Source organism: Colletotrichum aenigma (assembly GCF_013390185.1).
Source record: "Colletotrichum aenigma strain Cg56 chromosome Unknown KSG_Cg56_contig09, whole genome shotgun sequence".
Taxonomy (NCBI): domain Eukaryota; kingdom Fungi; phylum Ascomycota; class Sordariomycetes; order Glomerellales; family Glomerellaceae; genus Colletotrichum; species Colletotrichum aenigma.
The window spans coordinates 619179-633734 of NW_023500915.1; the positions used below are offsets into that span (position 1 = coordinate 619179).

Sequence of the window (14556 nt, forward strand, 5' to 3'; positions counted from 1 at the left end):
TTAGATTTTCTTTTGCTTCGCTCCCGTGGGACCCTCCTGTGGCCATCCAAGCAAACATGCTCCCCGGTTCTTTCGCTTCGTCCTTCCCGCTGCCCTAGCTCCCTTTTGCGGGGAGCTGTTGGCGTGTACGTTACACCGGCTACTTGCACCAACTACCCCGTCGAGGGCTTGGGCTGTCAACCTGTCATTGGGCCTCCGTCCAGACATGTCCACGTATCAAAGAATGTCGTTTGGGGCGACAAGTGACTCTCTTCCAGGCAGCTACCCAGAGGGGCCAGCCATGGATGGTGACCAAGGCTCAGTTTGCCCAGGGCAAGACCATGCCGTCGAGGACGCAACCTCGTTTACTTACACCGGCACAGGAACCCGTCCAGCTGGGGAACGTGACGCTTGTCTCACATGCCATGGACTTGACAACTCGCCCCTGGCAGGAAAGGCGGTTTCGGAAGATTGCTGTGTAAGTGCGTGATAAGCGGCGCGCAGGAACCTCTTCAGAAAAAGCAAGATGGTGGTGGTGGTGCATGGCCAGGCGGGTGGCCAGTCCCACGAAGGGAAAGTCTGAGATAGACCCTCAGGATACGCCATTACGGGCCCATTGCGACATTCAACTTTTTCTTCAGCTGACGGGATCCTCGATGTCTGTGATACCCTCCTCCGCTTATCATGAGGTTGCTGTTTGGGAGGCCGTGAAAAAAAAGAAAAAGGGCCAGACAAAAGGTGCGCCACCAGGGGCAAGCCACGAACAGTAAGTCAACCGCTTTCATCCATGCCCACACCCGGAGCGTGTAAGTGGGAGGAGGGAGCTTGCAGGGTAAAAGTGTAAAAGCTTAGCAAGGCAGAAGAGAAAAGCCAAAAGAGACATGTCACTCTTTCAGGGTTTTGCTGTGTTCCTGATATTCTCTTTCGCAGTAAGCTAGCAACGCCTTCTTCCTTTCCCTGTTTTCTTTTCCTTATGTACACCCCTTCTTCAGTAGACGCCTCAGTTCGTCTGAAAAAGGCAAGCCTGGGGTCTCTGGTCTACCTGGGCCAAGGAAGAAATACTTTGTGGGACCCGGCTCTGGCTCTGGGGGCTCCTTCCCTGACCCCAGTTGCTCTTGCCAAACCTTGCAATGCCTTCCTTCCTATATGCTGTGAGTTGAGAAAGGCACCTTCCTTCACATTGTGAGCAGCTACCACATGCTGCACCTTTCCTTTCCTGGGGGCTCTTGCTCTAGGTATCTACACTACCGCCCCTCCTCCACTTGCCCAACCACACCCTGTCCACGTTCACGCCTTCTTCACTTACACCCACACTGTCTTTCCTGGTCCTGTCTTTCCTGGTCCTGCCTCTCCCTCTGCAGACCACACTCACGTCGTCCTTACTTCTCAATCTTAAAATCCCAGGGCCCTCCACGCCTGTTTCATCACTTTGACCGGTCTCTTCACGCCTTCCGCCAACAGCTTCATATTCTTCAGAACAGACTTCAGTGTATACTGTTTGTCGCTTGAGCACAGGGTGTTGTATCTGTCTCATTGTTAACCCGCCGCCGACGACATCTCAGCAACCTAACAGACTTACACGGCCTCTCTTCACAATGGCTAGCGGTCCTTCAGCCTACCCGCTGCTCTTTGCAAAGCGGACGCGCATGAACCAGGATGTTGTCACCTGGTTTGCGATCATTCTGAGCTCACTCATGGGAGTCTTCATCGTCTTTCATCTGAGCCGCCTCTTCGCCCAAAAGACTGGCCTGGCCTCCAAGCTCTCAGGTGCCACAAAGCCTTTTGTCTTTGTGTCCAGGTAAGACTCGAGATATTCTCCATCTCACGGACTGTAGCACTGGGACGGGAGCTAATCGAAATCCAGAATTGTCCGCAGATACTCTGTGCTCAAGTTCCCTGCCCTCCCTTCCACCGGCCACGCTGTCATCGCTCTTCTCTACATCGTGGTCAACGTCGTCCTTCTCCTAACGTACCTCGACGATTCGCTTCTTCCCTACATCACTGTTGTTGCTGCTCGCGCCGGATGGTATGTTTCCTACGGAATTCCCGATCAGCTGCTAGAGACTGACTACAAGCAGGCTTGCCATTGCGAACATCGTCTTCGTCATTTTCCTGAGCCTCAAGAACACTCCTCTCGGATATCTGACGGCCTGGTCTTACGAGCGTCTCAATGTCCTCCACCAGATTGCCGGATACGTCACGATGGCCCTCATCATCGTACACGGCGCTACCTATTCTTCGTACTTTATTGAAGCAAACAACGCTGCCCGTCTCCGTGTCCACGAGGAGATCTACGGTATCGCCTCCGGCTTCACCTTCCTCACTCTTGTCGTGGCTGGCGCGGTTGTCCGCTTCTGGTCGTACGAACTGTTCTACGTCATCCACGTTTCCTTCTTCGCCATTTCGATGGTGCTCGTGGGCCTTCACCAGCCCGAGATGACAAAGAAGATCATCATCGCCACAGCACTTGGCTCAGCACTCTGGCTTAGCGACCGCATCTTGCGATTTTTCCGAGTTGCCTATTACAGCATCAACAACAAGGCCACCGTCTACCCTCTGCCTCATGGCGGCACCCGCGTCGTCTTGAAGAAGGCACCTATTATGGCAAACTCCGGCGAGCACTGCTTCCTGTGGATTCCCAAGATTCGCGCGTTCGAGATGCACCCGTTTACTATCGCCAACATGGATCCCCTCGAGTTCGTTATCAACTCCTACGATGGTTTCACTCGTGATCTCCACAGGTATGCGACGAGCAACCCTGGTGCAACAGTCAAGGCATCAGTCGAAGGCTCCTATGGAAGATTCCCCAACCCGGCCGAATACGACAAGATTGTCTTGGTTGCTGGTGGCAGTGGCGCGAGCTTCACCTTCGGAATGGCTCTGAACCTCCTCAAAAGAATCGGTGATGGAGCCCAGAAGAGCATTGTGTTCGTCTGGATGGTGAAGGATCCTGGTACGTCACTCGCCATCTCTTACTCAAAGTGGAAAAAGCTAATATCACCCAGCCCGTCTCGAATGGTTTTCGGAGTCCCTTGCCACCATTAACCGCGCGCTCAACTCTTCCATCCAGCTTTACGTCACCCGCAGCCCCGGTTCCCATGGCTCGTCGCAAGAGGACATGGTTCAAACTGACAGATCGCGGTCCGGCACTATCTCCTCTGACGCTTCCACACCCTTCACGCCTGCGACCGAGAAGTTCGACGAGGCCGCACACGCTCCCCGACAGCCATCGAAGGTTCTTACTCGTACCGTTTCAGACCCCGAGAAATCCGGCAACGAGTCGGACCTCACAACACCGACTTCTCCGATTCAGCAATCCACCGTCGGCTCTCATATCAACAATATCCCCATCCACTACGGCCGACCCGACGTCTCCAAGATCATCACCAAAGCCATCGAAGAGACCCCTGCCAACCAGCGCGTGCTCGTCATGGGCTGTGGCCCAGCGACTTTGATGACTCAGGTCCGCAACACCACCGCCTCCCACATTCGCACCTCCGGTCCTGCCGTAGAGCTGCACTGCGAGCAATTTGGATGGTGAACATACTGGTGTTTGGGACGACGTCGGCAACTGCGGGCGTGACTTGGCCATTGCCAGGTAATGTCTACGCCATCAAAGTCTTTCTTGTGCATATTTGAAAACCTTTTCTGGCGTTGTTGGAGTAAATACGGGCACGACATTTGGTTTCCCTTGCATATTTCTGCAGCTTTGGAAGGATGGATACGCCTTCAACGATTGGAGAGACAGCTGGTCATGCGATACGTTCATACCCATACAGAAGCTCGGCCCCGTGGCCGCCTGTACTTTGTTGCTTACAGAAAACAACTTCCATGAATCTTGGTAAACACTGCCTTCGCCATGACATTTGTGAAATCTGCCAGCCCAAAGTGAAAATCCGGCCTCGTATCTTTCGGGCCGCCCAATCACGCCGCTGACAATGTTTCCGAGCGACACAAGACCAAACAAAGACGGGGTCTTGAGGATAACCTCCTTCTCGCCGGCCTGCGACGATCGACGCAATGACCAGTCGTTCGCCGCTCGCTCGTCATACACATACTATGTACAACGCACATCGCATGACCGTTAGATCTCCGCGCACCATCGCCAAGCCGCACGCACCCGGGGACGACCCCGTTGCCCAACCCACGAAACGGGGGCCAAAACCATGCGAAAGTTTGCGATGCTGCTTTCCCGACTGGGTAACCGTGATGTCGCCAGCAAACTATGTCAGTGGCGGCAGCAGGGGGCTTGGTTTTCGAACGTAAGTATTTCATATATTCCGAAGCCGTTCACACACCACTTTTGACACACACCATGCACCTCACCGTTTTTTGGGACACTGCTGACAAGGCCAAGAAAGTCATCGCAACACCATGCGGACGTTGACAGCTCTCACGCCCCCTCCCCCCCCCCTTCCCCGGCGGCAACTTCCGGAGTAAAGCAGGCCTTTCACACAGCACTTTCAGAATTCGGGGAGGTTGGGCATGGTAGTTTGTGGGATGTTGTGAATCGCCGTCGGTATTTGCTGCCGAAATCCGGGGAAATGAGATGGTGGTGGTGTCGACCCAGACCTTGGTTGTGACTCAAGAGTTTGCAAGCATCTCAGGCATCATGGGTTATGATCAGCAGGCCAAGCATCAATATAATTATATTGGCGACGAGTGATGGGTTCGGGTTGGCGGTTGAAAGTAATGGAAGCACAGGAGGTGGATGCGGAGGGTGTTGCGCCGTGGTATGCCGTGTCTTGGACCTTGGTTGCAACGTCATGTGCCGCGGTGCCGAGAAGCGGTTCAACAACTGGCATCGTGAGATGTCCCTGGCTGGAGAACGGGGTCTAGAAGTCCGAATGAGACAGCGCAGGTCGGTCTGGAATGAGAATCACAGTTCTCTCCACTCATTACAGAAATGCGGACGTAAGGCAGATCTATTGACTTCATCGTCTTCGCACTCAAAGCTTGTTGAAGATCTTCCATATCATATCAATGCACGATGAGACGAGCCAAAAGGCGGGAAGGTTTTGTAAAAATATCATGAATAGTCCCTTCTATTCTAGTTGGGTACTCTACAAGCCGAGAGCAGGTATCATATGTTGAACAGATGCTAGTCTTCTTTCCTTATCCCCAGCGCCATTTGTTGAATAAATGCCACCGGAATGTTGCTTTCCTTTCCCACGTTTTAAACCAATTCCCTCTTTAAGTCAACCCCGAGGCGCCTCAAGCAACCAGATGGTTGCAGGTTTTCCATGCTTTACTTTCCGATTAGAACAGGCCGTCAATCTCACCAGTCTCGGTGTCGACGTCGACGTTCAGGTAGCCCGGAGCTGTGGGCAGACCAGGGATGGTCTGGATGTCGGCGGCGAGCGCATAACTGTTATGTTGTTAGCAATGTCACTGAGAGTAAGAATGATGGTTTGCTTACAGGTAACCAGCACCGGCGGCCATTCTCACGTCCCTAACAGGAACTGTGAAGCCGGTCGGGGCGCCCTTCAGATTGGGGTCGTGGGAAAGGGAGTACTGGGTCTTGGCAACGCATATAGGCAAGTTGCCGAAGCCCTGCTTTGTGTAGGTGTCGACCTTCTTCTGAGCCAGCTCGCTGAACTCGACGGCCGCAGCACCGTACATCTTCTGGCCAATGGCCTCGATGCGCTGCTGGACGGATCCCTCGAGATCGTAGAGGAGCTTGAAGTCCTTGGGCTTCTCGCTGGCGGCGATAACGCCCTTGCCCAACTCAACAGCGCCCTTACCACCCTCAGCCCAGTGGTTGGAGAGGATGGCGTCCTCGGCACCGGCGGCAATGGCCTCTTCGCGGATGACCGCAATTTCAGCGTCGGTGTCGGTGATGAACTTGTTGATGGCGACCACGACGGGGATGCCGTAGGCCTTGGCGTTCTCGATGTGCTTGCGGAGGTTGACGCAACCAGCACGAAGAATGTCGACATTCTCCTGCTTGTAGACGGCATCGAGGGCAGCGCCGGGGGCGATGGGAGGACCACCACCGTGGACCTTCAGAGCACGGACAGTGGCAACAACGACGACAACATCCGGAACAAGACCGGAGGCACGGCACTTGATGTTGAAGAAACGCTCACCGCCCATGGTGAAGTCGAAACCAGCCTCAGTAACAACGAAACCGGCCTTCTCGGCGGGGTTCTCGTCAGCCTCGGTGCCAACAATCTTCAGGGCCATCTTGTCAGCCAGGATGGAGCTGTTGCCGACACTGATGTTGGCGAAGGGTCCAGCGTGCACGAAGACGGGAGTTCCTTCAAGAGTTTGCATCAGGTTGGGCTTGATGGCGTCCTTCATGAGAGCGGTGAGAGCACCGCCAGCGCCGAGGTCGTCGCAAGTAACAGGCTCGCCGCTTCTGGAGCTGGCAACAACCATGCGGCCAAGACGCTCACGCATGTCAGCCAAGCTGGTGCTGAGGGCCAGGATGGCCATACACTCGCTGGCAACGGAGATATCGAAGCCGGTCTCACGCTTGTGTCCCTTCTCTGTGGGCGCAACACCAACGGTGATACCGCGAAGGTGCCTGTCGTTGACATCCAGCACACGTCTCCACGTAATGGTCTCAGGGTCAATGTCCAGACGGGCGAAGCGGCGGACCTCCTCCTCCGTAAGCTCATCGGGGTTGGTCTTCTCAATGCCCAGCTTCTTGAGACGACGGAACATGACGGGCGCAAACTCCCGCTTGCCGTTCTTTGCGGGAACAAGACGTCTGTAGAGAGGTCCGTCCTTCTGGGTATCCTCGTGGAACATGCGCGTCTCGATGGCCGCTGCGAGGAGGTTGTTTGCCGCAGTAATGGCGTGGATATCACCGGTCAAGTGGAGGTTGAACTCGTCCATGGGGATAACCTGGCTGTAGCCGCCACCAGCAGCACCACCCTTGATGCCAAAGGTAGGGCCTTGACTGGGCTGACGAACGTTTGCGAAGGTGACACGACCAAGGTGGGCGCCCAAGGCCTGAGCGAGACCCATGGTGGTTGTTGACTTGCCCTCGCCGAGAGGAGTAGGGGTGATGCCGGTGACGACAACGTACTTGCCATTGCGGCGGTGGTCGAGACGCTTCAGAACGCTAAGATCGACCTTCGCCTTGTAGGCACCGTAAGGCTCAAGCTCGTGAGAAGCAATACCAACCTCCTTAGCCAGACGAGTGATCTGCTTGGGGTTTTGGGCCCTGGAGACCTCAATGTCAGATGGGACAGGCTCCTTGAGGTGCAGAGGCAGAGGAACAATCTTCCTCTGCTTCTCACGCTCAAAAGCCTGCACGGCCGAGTCGACAACGTTGTGCATGAGCATTGCGACGGTCATGGGTCCGACACCGCCAGGAACCGGGGTAATGTGAGAAGCGACCTGGGAAGCCGACTCGTAGTCGACATCTCCAACGAGACGCTGACCAGACTTCTTGGTAGAATCGGGGATGTAGTTGGTACCGACGTCGATGACAACGACGCCGGGCTTGAGCCACTCGCCCTTCACGAAGCCGGGCTGGCCAATGGCAGCGACGACAACATCGGCTGCCTTGAGGTGGTCCTGCAGGCCCTGACTCTTGGAGTGGCATACAGTGACAGTGGCGTCCGCATTGCGAAGAAGGTAGCTTACAGGGCTGCCGACGATGTCGCTGCGACCAAGAACAACAGCGTTCTTGCCCTTCAAGTCGACGCCAGCCTCCTGAAGCAGGACCATAACGCCCTTGGGAGTGCAGGGAACGAAGGGAGGGCGACCACCCCGCTTCGCAAGCTCGCCAATATTCCTGGTGCCGAAGCCATCGACATCCTTCTCGTCTGCAACAGCAGAAGTGATAGTGTACTCATCGAGGTGCTTGGGAAGAGGCAATTGCACCAAGATACCGTGGACGGCGGGGTCGTCGTTGAGGCGGTAGATACGGTCAAGGAGCTCGGGCTCAGAGATGGACTCGGGAAAGTGAACCAATTCACATCCAATGTTTGCCTAATTAGAAGTGTGAGTTATTTTGCAAGCCAAAACAGGCTCAATGATGGGTGCGTACCTCCTTGGCGGCCTTGTCCTTCATGCGAACATAGGTGGCTGCGGGGTTGTGAGCATCGCGACAAATTTCATGGTGGGGCAGACATGATGTCGCAACATACCAGAGTCCGATCTATCGCCGACTGCGGATGAACCTTGATTAGCCAAACGAACGTTCGCGTGGAACAAGCAGCGAAGCCAACTTACCCTGAATGATCGTAAGAGTAGGCTGGAATCTGGGGTTCAGCTTCTGCTTCTCGAGAATGTCGTTCCCCAACGTCTCCCGGATCTTCTTGGCGATGGCAGTGCCATCAATCTTGGTAGCGATCATTGCGGGCGTGGAGGTTGCGAAAGACCGAATGCGACAGCTTCTGTCCACGGAACCCAGGGTCCTTGCGGTAGATGGGCGACAGGAATGCCTAGAAACCAGAGAAGTGGCTCGTTTTCTCGACTGTCTGAACGCAAAGTCTGAGGGGTGTTGGGAAGAAAGTGTGGGAATTGAGATGTTCACCGCGGCCAAGCGGGCAGTTTGAGTGTAAGCGGAAGCACTGAGAAGGAGGGGCGAGGGATGGCGGCCAAGCTCGGGATTTAGCGCCCTGCAGGGTCGACGGCCTGATGGATATGCCTGGAGGCCGGTATCTACCCCGAGGGACAGCTTCGGCCGGGGTGTTGCGGAAGCCTGTGCAAGTGAGTTTGCTGCGGATAAGGCTCCCGTTGATGCTGGCACTGGTGCTGCTTCAGCTCCAGCATGCAGCCTGGCGACGTTCAGATTGGACGATCGTCCCTGCAGAAGCCGATAAGGACGACTTGGGCACTGCGGCCATCGCCTGCCCTTCAGCCGAAAGAGTGAGGACATCTCGGGTCTGTATCCGAACCTGCGATACTCGACTCCTACTTAGGCCCCCGATGCCCCCTCGTTTCCCTGTGCCGCAAGCTCACTCGAGCCAGACCTCCCCCACAGGGCCTTAGCCAGTCTCTGACTCTCAGATCGTGTACTGCGATGAGTCGTGCGAGCCTGGCAGTCACCTCCCTGATCCTGGCTCTCTGCAGACTTTGTCCCAGCACACACGGGAATCGGGATCAGCACGTTAGGCAGGTCGAAAACTCGGACTGTTATCCGAGTCCCGCTGAGACCTGATAAGCGCGCTCCAGATATTAGACGACCCAATGACACAGGCTGCCTCGTCCGTCTGTCGTAACGAGACTCAAATATTGTACAGGCCTCTACAGAGGCAATTGACTGGTATACAGAGTCGAGCAGTGTACAAAGTGGCGATGTTCTTAGGAGTGTCAAGGTCTGTGGTTAAGGGCAAGAAACAATGTTGTACAAGAGCCACAGAAAAGGCGTTGACAGGTTGTGGCCTGATTCGGTGAAAATTTCACATCATCGCGACTCGACGACTAGAGCAGATGGGCTCGAAGTTCGAGTTGGCGTTTGGCAATCCTAGTGGCGGACTGAAACGCTGTGAGAAGAGTGTGAGTCAACGATGAGTCGAATCGTCAAACCGGACCTGTCGGTATTCCTGCGATAGGCAATGAATGAGATGATGATGCACCACCATCAACAAAAGGCACAGAACAGACGGGAGCTTGGGAAGCTTGGATGACTCCAGAAGCTCCCTGTGGCGGCGGCGCTAAACCCAGCAGGTAGCGCCTCATGCTTACAGTAAGTCAACCCGTGGACGACCAAACGTTGGGCCCGAAAGCTTCAGGGCACATGGCCCGTGCCTCAGGCGAAGGAGAAAGCGGTGAATGCTTGCCAGTGGTGGCAGAATTCGTCGCGGGGAGGGAAAAATGTGCCCCACAGTGCACCGAAACCCACAATGTCGTTGAAGGGCAAAAATTCCACGATCCCCGACGACATCGCAAGCCTTTAAAGACCGACGTCCCCTGCCGCACAAACGCCCCCCGTACAGCTGCCCCGAGACCGAGAATCGCATACTCCCGAAATCAGTCAACATGAGGCCCATTCTTTTGGCAGGCCACGAGCGTGCGCTCACCCAGATTAGGTATGTTGCGCGGCGGCATCAGATTTGGAGGAGGGGGGAGGGCTTTTTCCTCATTCCTCTCGGCAAAGAAGGGCTGCATTTACAGCTGCTAACCACGTCGCGCTTCCCGCAAATACAGATACAACAATGACGGTGACCTCATCTTCTCCGTCTCCAAGGATCAGCAGATTTGCGTTTGGTACGCGCACAATGGCGAGCGTCTCGGCACTTACCACGGCCACGTTGGTGCCATCTGGACTGTCGACGTCGACCCCACCTGCACCATGATCGCCTCCGGTTCCGCCGACAACACCATGCGCCTTTGGGATATCAAGTCGGGCAAGAACCTCAAGACCTGGGAGTTCCCCACTGCCGTGAAGCGCGTCGAGTTCAGCGAGGACGGAACCAAGCTGCTTGGTGTCACCGAGAAGCGTATGGGTTACCTCTCCAACATCATCGTCGTCGACATCAACCCCGATCCCGAGGCCGAGCAGAGCGACGAGCGCGTCCTTACCATCGTTTGCGACGAGTCCAAGGCCACCGTCGCTGGCTTCAGCTACCTCAACAAGTACATTATCGCCGGTCACGAGGACGGTTCCGTATCCCAGTACGACGCGAAGGTGGGAATTGCAATATGGATACTGAGAGGGATGTGCCGCTGACTGGCCTACAGACTGGTGACCTGCTCTACAACGAGCCCGTGCATGAGCTTAACACTCCCATCACGGACCTTCAGTGGTCGCAGGACCGCACCTACTTCATTACTGCCTGCAAGGACAAGACCTCCAAGGTATGGGCAAATCTACTGTTCCGAGGCGAAGCCTGTATGCTAACCCATGTCAGCTTATTACCGCCAAGGACCTTGAGGTTCTCAAGACTTACGTCGCCGATACCCCCCTGAACAGCGCAACTATCACTCCCAAGAAGGACTTTGTCATCCTCGGAGGTGGTCAGGCCGCTATGGATGTCACCCGTACCTCGGCGAGACAAGGAAAGTTCGAGGCGAGATTCTACCACAAGATCTTCGAGGATGAGGTTGGCAGAGTCCGCGGTCACTTCGGTCCTCTGGTAAGTCGATGTCGCAACAAAAGGCAAGGTACAGCTACTGACTGTTTCCCAGAACACTGTCGCCGCAGACCCTACCGGCAAGGGCTACGCAAGTGGAGGAGAAGACGGTTACGTCCGTGTCCACCAGTTCGATAAGGGCTACTTCGACTTCATGTACGAGGTCGAGCGGGAACGGAAGAACAGACAGGAGAACTAGACTTGGTTTCACACAAAAAAGGGGCCTTTTTCTCGTCTTCTTCGCGGCTTGCATAGTACGGCGTTTGGGAAATCTTCGGGGGATGGTTAGATTGGTTTTGTAAAACCTAGGGCAGTCCGCGAAACAGAAAGACTGGTGGGATGATATCTCTTCTCCCTGCGGGTGACACACGTGGCCGTCACCGCAGGGAGCCTCCAAGATTTAAGAAACCAAAAACGGGGTAATGATGAGTTCTGACACTAGTTTCAACGCAATAACGGTCATGATCTGGAAGTGGCGATTTACGCAAAGAGTGAACCTTATGTGTATACGCGTTGTATTGAAATTGTGAGCGCATGTGGCCTCCAGGAGACACGATATGTTTTCTTTGTTCTCTAGAGAAGCACATCTAGAATACATGCCCGGGAAACCGGCGCACTTATGCTTACACAGAGAAGAAAGAGTACTTCGGAGCAAAACAGCAAAAGGAGACAGCCTGCAACAGCATAAACAGTTCACACATACGGATTCAGGATCAAAAAATGCAAAATGAAAGGGACGAGACTCGAACTCGCGCGGGTTGCCCCACCAGGAAACAGATGTTAAGCTGGCCTTAACCTGGCGCCATAACCAACTCGGCCACCCTTCCGTATCATAATCCAGAGGATCTATTTGTTAGAGGGCTTGGCGAGAAAGAAATTTAAGAAGCTAGCGCATAATGTGCGTGCGAGTGGGGGGGTATGCCCGCAGTTGAAGAGGCGGGTGATGGAGCGGTGACAGGGCACCCACGCACCGTCGGCCGGCCGCATCTCAACATTGACCAGGGTGAGCGACTCGTCCGAGACAGTCTTAGACAGCGGCAGAGAAGTGGCCGTTTTAGAGAGCCACTCCAGATAGTCTCATTATTCCGCAGTGAGGGAATTTTCAAGCCGGCGCTGGAACGTATGCGAAACTTTCATTTCTTCTAGAAGCTCTGTTTTTCTTCATTCGCCGAAATTAGACGGCTGGCAGAATCTGAAAGCCGTCCAGCAGGTTCTAATGGGTGGGGCACGCGATGACTCCGCACCTCAGTCCCGGAGTTCACATTGAGAACCTTGGAGGCGCAAATAGCTTTTTTGGTTGAGGGGTTTCCAGGAGTTTGGACGACAGAGACCCTGCGGCGTCATAGTTGGGATGAGCCGGAAGGTTATGGGAGCGAGTCGTTCGTTGACTGGTTGAAACATGTTTTGGTTGTTTGTTATGCAGCTTGACAATCTAAAATACTGAAACATCGGACATAGTGATTTAGCCGCACTGAAGAATTAAATCAAACATGATATGATATTGACGTGGAATTGTGCTGTCATTACCTCTGTCAAGTCATCATGGCAGCTATATTCCTAACGAAATAGCCCGCCATTGTGGACAGAGGAGGTATGTGATATAATGTAGCTATGGACGTGGACTAGCTAGCCGTCCCTATTGGCATCATCGCAAAAACCGTCCCAAACCTAACACCGCCCATGCACCTTCATAAACCAACTAACGCCGCTTCGTGACGCACTCTATGCCTGATTCCCTTTCCCCCTAGTAGTGTGCGTCGATGCTTGCTCAATCCGTCATATGTTGCCCGAGAATCGTAGCAGGCAAACGCTGAACATGCCTCGTGACACGTCTATGTCTGTCGCTGAAGAAGAGAAAAATGAGGTCTATCAGACGTGTCCGCGCCCGATCATGTGTGACGGGAGCGCTTCGGTCCGCCGCCAAACATATTCTTGTCCAAGCTGCTCAGGTCGAAGATTTCGGCAAAGTTGATTTTACGCTTCGAACCAGCGCCGCGGCCAAGGTTGTTTCCCTGCCTTGATGCAGAGCGAGGGATGTTTGCAGAGTGGCGTGGCCTTGATGTGCGGGAAGCGGGGTTTGCGTTTGCGCCGTCGTGTGTTCGAGAAGAATCAGACAGGTCGAGGTTTGCAAGGTTGAGGTACGCGTCTTGCTGCGGAGGCTGAGGAGGCCAGGCATGTGCGGATTGGAAGGTGAAGGTGTCCTGCGACGGCACCGTGATCGGCATGATCTCCGGCTCTTCCTGGGCGGGTTGAGGGGCAGCGGGAGATGTTGAGTCGGTCCTCATTTGTGTCTCCTCCTGCAGTTGCGTCTCGCTGTTCGAGTGATTGAGATTAGGGGAAGATGTGGTCTCCGGCTTGTCCACTTCATCGTCGCTTTCGGCATTTTGGGAGTTCTCCCTGCCTTCCAACCGCTCGGTTGCCCAACTTCGGATCCTCCGACCGTCGCCATGGCCCAAGCCGATTCGTTCTTTGTCGAGAAATGCCAGCAAATCGTCGAGGCAGTCCTGGTACCCGTCCATACGGGCCTTCGATTGGGCAGCAGCGGAGGCCTTGTAGAGTTTCGTCACCGATAGAGCGGCGTTTTTGAAGGCGTCAAGGAGTTGCTCGGGAGAGTCATTTTGCGCAGCCTGCTTCCCTGCTGAGGCGCCAGGCAGGGAGGTGTTGAGGCTTCGCATCGAGTCCATGTTTTCTTTGGCTACGTGTAAACTGACTGAGGCACGTCAGCAAGAAGACAAAGGATAAGAAGAGGGAGTCCCGCACCAAGCGGTGAAGTATGTCGTTGATGTTGTCAGGGTAAACAAATCTTGATGCCGCGGGTGGGGTCCAAAGGGGTCCCCAGTGTCTGGCGCTGGCGACGATAAGGGTGCGGTTACTGCCTCGAGTGCGACGGAGCAGAAGAGGTTATAGGCCGCTTCTTTAACTACGAAAAAAGAAGGTAGTTTGTTCCTATAACGAAAGCGTGTTGATTCCGAATAGCAAAAAAGGCTACGATGATCGATGCAGATGTTTGGCGATGGATGAAGTCCAGGTCAGCTCTACCTCAGCAATTACGCCGCAGAGAGCACATGACACTGGAAGCGGCACTAGCCGACAAACAGCAGCACCTGCGGCGGTACCTGGCCGCCCAATTGCCTCAGTGGCTTTGACGTTATCCGTCGGTGGTCATTGCGCACTAGCTTTGCCAGATGACCCAATCACTGACCCAAAGTGGACCTTCACTGCTGCATTTGCTGACTGTTACGTTGGGGCGGTTAGGTCGGGTTGCAGCTCCCATTACCGCGGGTCGGAGGTAGGTTTTCCCGGTCTAGCTGCACGGTGACCTTGTGGGCACTTGCAGTGCTGCACATGGCGGACTGATTGACACGGCGCAAACGCGCTAATCCTGATTAGATTTGTCTCTACCGGCGGAGGGATCCCACCTTTCTCTACGACTTCTGAAAAACATCTACAGACATTCAACTTCTACACCGCAGCGCAGGCACTCGACCTCCAGCTTGGACGCACCTTCCTACATTCCAGCTCGGCGACAGCTTCAAGATCT

At 54.7% G+C, this 14556-nt stretch overlaps 4 protein-coding genes across 4 annotated transcripts; 2 read left to right on the top strand and 2 right to left on the bottom strand.

Annotated features, from left to right (window-relative positions):
* Positions 1-1574: 1574 nt before the first annotated feature.
* On the top strand, positions 1575-3520 carry FRE2-0 (Ferric/cupric reductase transmembrane component 2; the record flags this gene model as incomplete). Its single annotated transcript, XM_037328145.1, has 4 exons — positions 1575-1777; positions 1844-2005; positions 2058-2932; positions 2985-3520. 4 exons carry the CDS (start codon positions 1575-1577, stop codon positions 3518-3520), a joined length of 1776 nt encoding a protein of 591 aa, XP_037173000.1.
* Positions 3521-5238: 1718 nt separating this feature from the next.
* On the bottom strand, positions 5239-8293 carry CGCA056_v012902 (C-1-tetrahydrofolate synthase; the record flags this gene model as incomplete). The annotated part of the gene is made up of 5 exons (XM_037328146.1): positions 5239-5347; positions 5399-7926; positions 7985-8022; positions 8085-8105; positions 8170-8293. 5 exons carry the CDS (start codon positions 8291-8293, stop codon positions 5239-5241), a joined length of 2820 nt encoding a protein of 939 aa, XP_037173012.1.
* Positions 8294-9921: 1628 nt separating this feature from the next.
* Positions 9922-11214, top strand: TIF34 (Eukaryotic translation initiation factor 3 subunit I; the record flags this gene model as incomplete). The annotated part of the gene is made up of 5 exons (XM_037328147.1): positions 9922-9971; positions 10090-10570; positions 10624-10740; positions 10794-11018; positions 11071-11214. The coding sequence occupies 5 exons, from the start codon at positions 9922-9924 to the stop codon at positions 11212-11214; spliced, it is 1017 nt and encodes a 338-aa protein (XP_037173262.1).
* Positions 11215-12904: 1690 nt separating this feature from the next.
* Positions 12905-13690, bottom strand: CGCA056_v012904 (uncharacterized protein; the record flags this gene model as incomplete). The annotated part of the gene is made up of 1 exon (XM_037328148.1): positions 12905-13690. One exon carries the CDS (start codon positions 13688-13690, stop codon positions 12905-12907), a length of 786 nt encoding a protein of 261 aa, XP_037173264.1.
* Positions 13691-14556: the final 866 nt, after the last annotated feature.